At 38.2% G+C, this 6,000-nt stretch overlaps 1 protein-coding gene across 1 annotated transcript in view; it reads right to left on the bottom strand.

Annotated features, from left to right (window-relative positions):
* Positions 1-6,000, bottom strand: part of TRIP12 (thyroid hormone receptor interactor 12) — a gene marked incomplete at its 5' end in the record, with an annotated part of 30,669 nt that overhangs the window by 590 nt on the left and 24,079 nt on the right. The window contains 4 exons of the mRNA XM_008948686.1: positions 1,003-1,106; positions 1,300-1,394; positions 3,745-3,858; positions 5,267-5,431. Coding sequence (XP_008946934.1) covers positions 1,003-1,106; positions 1,300-1,394; positions 3,745-3,858; positions 5,267-5,431 — 478 coding nt within the window. The remainder of the gene's footprint in view (positions 1-1,002; positions 1,107-1,299; positions 1,395-3,744; positions 3,859-5,266; positions 5,432-6,000) is intronic.

Raw genomic sequence — 6,000 nt, 5'->3', positions numbered from 1 at the left:
CCTGCTGAGAACTCAGTTACCACCTCAGACATCCATCAGTGACAGAAGAAAGCATCTCCTAAATGACTCTCTCCATTTTAGAATGTTCAGAATATGGCTTTATAAGGCCACATGTTGGTTTCATATACATTTTTCTAAGATTCTCAGAAATTATATATTGCTTATTTATATCTTCTTTTATATAAATAAGTTTGTTTTATAATTATATTTATCTAAAATATAAAATATGTACCCAAAATATTTATGTATTTTTACATTACATAGCTTATTTTATAGCTTAGTATGGTACCTTTTGTTTTACTCCAGCTAACGTTTTTATACTCTTAACCCTCAAGCCTGTCTGCACCATCTCTCCCCAAAAGTGCTCTAAAATGATTTTTGTTTTAGAAATTACCTCTTTCAACAAACCCCAAAGAATTTAAGTAAAGGAACAGATGCATAGATTGTAAATTTTTGCTTTAGTTGCAAAGCACTCAGCTGAGAATATGGCAAAAATTGTATTCTCTAACAGTCTCTAGCAAAGACAGCAAATTCCTCAGTTTTCCTCCCTGTCTCTCATCTAAATTGTGAAATTCAAAATGGGGAAGAAATTAGTTTATCACTTTATACTAGTATTGTCTCCTTTCTAGGGAAAAAAAAGGACTGTTTCCAGGCAACAATACATCATTGCGTTGTTACAGCTTAATGCACTTCTAGCCAATGCATACAGCATTGGGGGTTTCACATTTTCTTTAAAATCTGAACTATTTTTTGCACTCCGATGCATTATCTGGTAACAAACCTGCAGAAAGTCAGCTGAATGAAGTGCCATGAGACTAACAAAAAGCTTATGAGAATTCTACCTGAAGTCTACTCAACCACTTCTGAGACTAGAAATGTCAAATAAGTTGAACCTCTAAAATACACAGTTAAGTAATTTTCTCTTATATTTAAATAATCCATGTATTTTGAAGTACATTAAGAATACTGATTTCAGATATCTCAAGATGTAATAAAACCTACCTCCTACAGGCAGTCTGGGGCTCCCCGTCACAAACTGGAGGAACAGTCTTTGCTGCTCACTATCAAAGCTACTGAGGATTTCGAAGAGATACTTCACTGCCCGACTAAGGAGAGGAAAAACAAGCTATTATAGTTTATAGTTAAAATTGCATCAGATTCATATTCAGTGCAGTACAAATATTTTCACATAAATTTCATGTCATTCCTTTAGCTTGATTAACAGTACATAAATATTATTTAAGTATGTACTTTCCAGTACTACTATTTTTATATTTAACAAGACCAACACCATACTACCTGTCATGGGTGTAACCGTGATCTGGCCTGCAACATTCCATTAAAGTCTTTGCATCCCAAGTGTCTGTTTTACTGCCACACAGGAGCTGCTCCAACTATGAAATTAAAAAACAAGGAAGAAATTTTCCCCTTTAGAACTTGAGGCAAAACAAGTACTGCCCACTGTGACTACTACTACAGTACTCCACTTTCTAGAATGGCTTGCTGCAAAAATAACCTCAGTCACACCAGCCAATCTTCTCAAATTCTTTGAAAGCAACAGCTTCATCCCAGTGACATCCTCATTTGCTGAATCTGCCTTCACATACAATGCACATGAGATGCTGAAGGTACTTCTCAGAGCAGAGACAGTCCTTACAAGCAATATACACTGGAGAACCAAAAATGCCTTAACTTTTTGGAAATCTCATAATTTGAGAAATCTAGGGTAACTGGAAGAATAAAGTGCTTTTTAGAACTCTGAGCTCTTCTTTGAAAGAAAGAAAAAAATTAGACAGATGAATCTGTCAGCAGTTTTGTACTTCAGCTTTGCCTGTCCTTCCTATGCACTTGGCACATAGATGACGACAGGCTAGAGCTAAAACATGAAAAGATTCTAAAGATGTCCTTCTAGGCTACAGGAGGAGTTGTAAAGCCCCAGTCTCAATAAAACCAGAGGTTTGACACTAGCTGTTCTGCTCATAAACAAAAGACTTTTACAAGTTCTTTGTAACAGTTTAGGAATGGTTTGTAAGAAGGTTCAAATGGTTGCATAGCTATCAGCAACGGATCATGACATCATACATGTATTCTATGAAGTACTAAGGGTCCAGAGTGGTGGTGGAGCTAAACCTGGTTGGCAGCCAGTCACAAGCTGCATTCCCCAGGGCTCAGTGCCAGGACCACTCCTCTTTAACATCGTTACCAATGACCTTGATGAGGAGATTGAGAGCACCCTGAGTAAGTTTGCAGATGACACCAAGTTAGGTGGTTGCACTGATCTGCTTGAGGGAAGGGAGGCCCTTCAGAGGGACCTGGACAGGCTGGACCAAGGGGCCATGGTCAGTTCTGTGACCTTTAATAAGGCCAAGTGCCAAGTCCTGCACTTGGGCTGCAGCAACCCAATGCAAAGCTACAGACTTGGGGAGGAGTGGCTGGAAAGCTGCTCAGCAGAAAGGGACTTAGGGGTGTTGGTGGACAGTTGGCTGAACATGAGCCAGCAGTGTGCCCAGGTGGCCAAAAAGGCCAATGGCATCCTGGCCTGTATGAGGAATAGTGTAGTCAGCAGGACTAGAACTGATCATCCCACTGTACTTGGCACTGGTGAGGCTGCATCTTGAGCACTGTGTTGAGTTTTGAGCACCACAGGACAAGGACACTGAGGTTCTAAAGAGGGTGCCAAGAAGGGCAACAAAGCCCCTGGTGAAGGGTCTTGAGGACAAGTCTTTGAGGAACAGCTGAGGATATTGGGGTTCTTCAGTCTGAAGAGGAGATAGCTGAGGGGTGACCTCAGCACTCTCTACAACTCCCTGGAAAGGAGGTTGTAGGGAGGCTGGTGTTGGCCTCCTCTTACATACCACAACTGACAGGGCAAGAGGAAATGGTATTAAGTTATGCCAGGGGAGGTTTAGGTTAGACATTAGGAAAAAGTTCTACACCAAAAGGGTGATCAAACACTGGAACAGGCTTCCCAGGGAAGTGGTTAAATCACCATCCCTGGATATATTTTAATGCCATCTAGATAGAGTGCTCAGGGAAGCAGCCTGGTAGAGTCAGATAATGGTTGGACTCTGATCTTAAAGGTCCTTGCCAACCATAGCGATTCTGTGAAGTAAAAAATATATCTCACATTACTCCTATGGATTAATGTTGATCAACCATACTACTAGATTAGTAGTAGACTAAAAATAGTTTAAGATTTTCAAGCTAAGGCAAGCATCAAATTATGCTAAACAGCAGAACAGCATCACATATCACAAAATTTTAGAATGAAATTGATATGGTGGGAGGTGAGAACAAAGTAAGACTATCCTTACCATTTACTACTTCATCTGCATCTCCTCTCACTGTCTAAAGCTTTGTTAAAGAGCTGGCTATTTTATAATAGAACACCCAGGTAGCATAAGCATCTATAGCTATGAGGTACTGCAACACAAGGAACTAAAAGTATCCACAGCAATACAGGTAGCCTGCACAAAAATTTAAGCATTTCTCAGAAAAGCTGGATACACTCAACTTTAATCAAAACAGAGCTATTAATAATTAAACACATCAAATAAATGGCCACCAAACAGAAATCTTTAACATGTATGCAATTTAAAGGACACCATGTTTTACTACCATACATCAGAACCTTAATCAGACTGTCACAAATACACCACATCCAACACAAGCCTGGGTTCACAGACTGTCCATACTTCTAGATAACAAGGTTATAAAAGCATTAGCAAAAACATGTTTACCAACCTCCTCAGGATAGAAGTACTGAAGATGACTGAGGGGGAAGACCGATTCAAAACCATCTCTGAAAGAGTCAAACTGTCTGGCTACACCTTCATTTAGTGCCCAGAATATAACCAGCTGCAGGAAAGGAAAAAAGTCACTGAACAACACAAGTCTGGAGTGATCAATACTGTACAGAAGACTACAGAAAAACTGCACAGGTGTGCTTTGAAGAAAATAGTCTCAAAGGTTGTTTGGCAAGAAGTGGAAAGGAAGCTTTCTGTAGTGATCTAGTGAAAGCAACCTTGCTTGGTTTTCCTCCGTAAACAGAGGCTGCAAATGCTGTTTCGAACTATGGTTGTTGTCATTACCCATCTCTAAAGTCTGCAAGAAGTTTTCTAACCAAAGATGTTTAATTTTAGAAGTGATTCTTGACTATCAGCATTTGCTTTCAACAAATAAAGATAAGAGGACTATGTGTGTAACAGCTTTAGTCTAGAAGATGAACAGCACAATATTCCATTTTAAGGAAGAAACTTTGCAAGGTTTCTCAGTTGATACTCAGGACCAAACCTCTAACTGAACCATTTTCTACCAAAACAGATATTTTTGGGGTTTGTTTTTTTTATCAGTGCTTGAAAGTATTACCAGCCCTTGGAGTGAAACTGGCATCATACTAACCTGTCAGAAAATGCATTATTTAGGAACTGGACTAACGTATTTTTTATAATACAATCATTCTTACCCCCATCCCACTCAGGACATCATGTGATAATAGTGCATTCCTCCTGCCCTTCCTCATCTCTTTTACAGGCTGTTTTTAAACTGTTTTTTTTAACACCTTCTTATGCAAAAGCATTTTCCTACCTTTGTTCAGCAGTATCATCCTTTTGTTTTTCTAGCTTTTACATCCATTCTACATCGGAATAACTCAATGTACAGGTCAACTTATTATGGCACTGTTTTGTTATCTGTTCCTTACCCATGTTATTTACCTATCTATTTGGAATGGGACGATTGTGTGGGATTTTTTTTGTGTTGTGTGATGAGATTCTTAAAGGTAACACTACTGCTCTAATTTTGACATGCAGCTGAGTTGATGTTTTAAGTCTGACTCTAAAAAGTTTCAGTATTATTATAGCAGTTCAAAGCCCAATGAAGTGTGGGTAGCAGGTGCTAATATACTAATGCAAACAAACCTACTAGCATACCCAGATGTGGGAACTTCTCTAAAGTCTAGAGCTCAAATTACTTCACTTACTGTAACACTTTTTATCCAGAAAAAAAAAAAAAAATACTTCTGATGACTTCATTATGTATAAACTGAACTTGTTTTGTATTATAAAATTTTCATGTTAGGTGTGTTGACTAGGACTCTAACAGTTTTTCTATAGTACCAAAGTAGCACAGAAGAAAAGCAATCTGTAGGAAAATTACTGCTGTGCCCAGTTCACAGAAATAAACTGAAATACACATGGAAACAAGCTGCTTGGGAACAAGCTGAAGAACAAGAAAAAGGAAAATTTTAGTCATAGCTTTTACATACTCTGAGATACTCCTCTAAGTTATGGATAGTGACCGGTGTATCTTTTCCCCCTTTTTTCAGTTCTATATTGGGAAACCCAGGAAGTGTAAAGTCCAGCCCTAGATCTTCCACTGAGCAGCCATTCATGGTCAGAGCTTCCAATGCATACTGTAGACTTTCTTTGGTCTAAAAAATGGGAAGTGAAAACCAGTGAGAATAATTACTTCACATTAACTTACCCAGAAGTTATGACTTCTAAAGCAGTTTTGACTAAGTAAACATTTCTGTAAGACTATTAATACTGTTACAGGAATCCTTGTTTTCCTTCTATATTTTTTATGCATAACAGTAAACCAAGACAACTCAAACTAGCTTAATGGATAAACCTGAAAGATAAACTACACTTTTCCAGCAATTTTGGAATTCAATTCTTACACATTATGTATTAAGAAAATACTACAAGAGAAGGAAATGTGTAATATGTTAAGGCTCTTAAGTATTCTAAGGAAAAAACATAGCCTAATAACATTTGTATTTGGCATGAATACTGACATTCTTCAGCTTTCATCCACCTGGTTTCAAGTTTTTCAAACTCTTGTTGGGAAATTGCAAGTGGTGATCAAGGAGAGAGAGAGAGAGAATGAGACAGTGAAGTGTAAAGGAACAAAGGCCTAGAAGCTTGCAATGACTTCTCCAGTAACAAAGCAGATGTATTAAAAGTATATATTAGGTTACCACCTATTAACATTGGTTGC

This window comes from Merops nubicus, unplaced genomic scaffold (genome assembly GCF_000691845.1).
Source record: "Merops nubicus isolate BGI_N331 unplaced genomic scaffold, ASM69184v1 scaffold21061, whole genome shotgun sequence".
Classification (NCBI taxonomy): Eukaryota; Metazoa; Chordata; class Aves; order Coraciiformes; family Meropidae; genus Merops; species Merops nubicus.
This window is presented reverse-complemented; position numbering and strand designations above follow the sequence as displayed.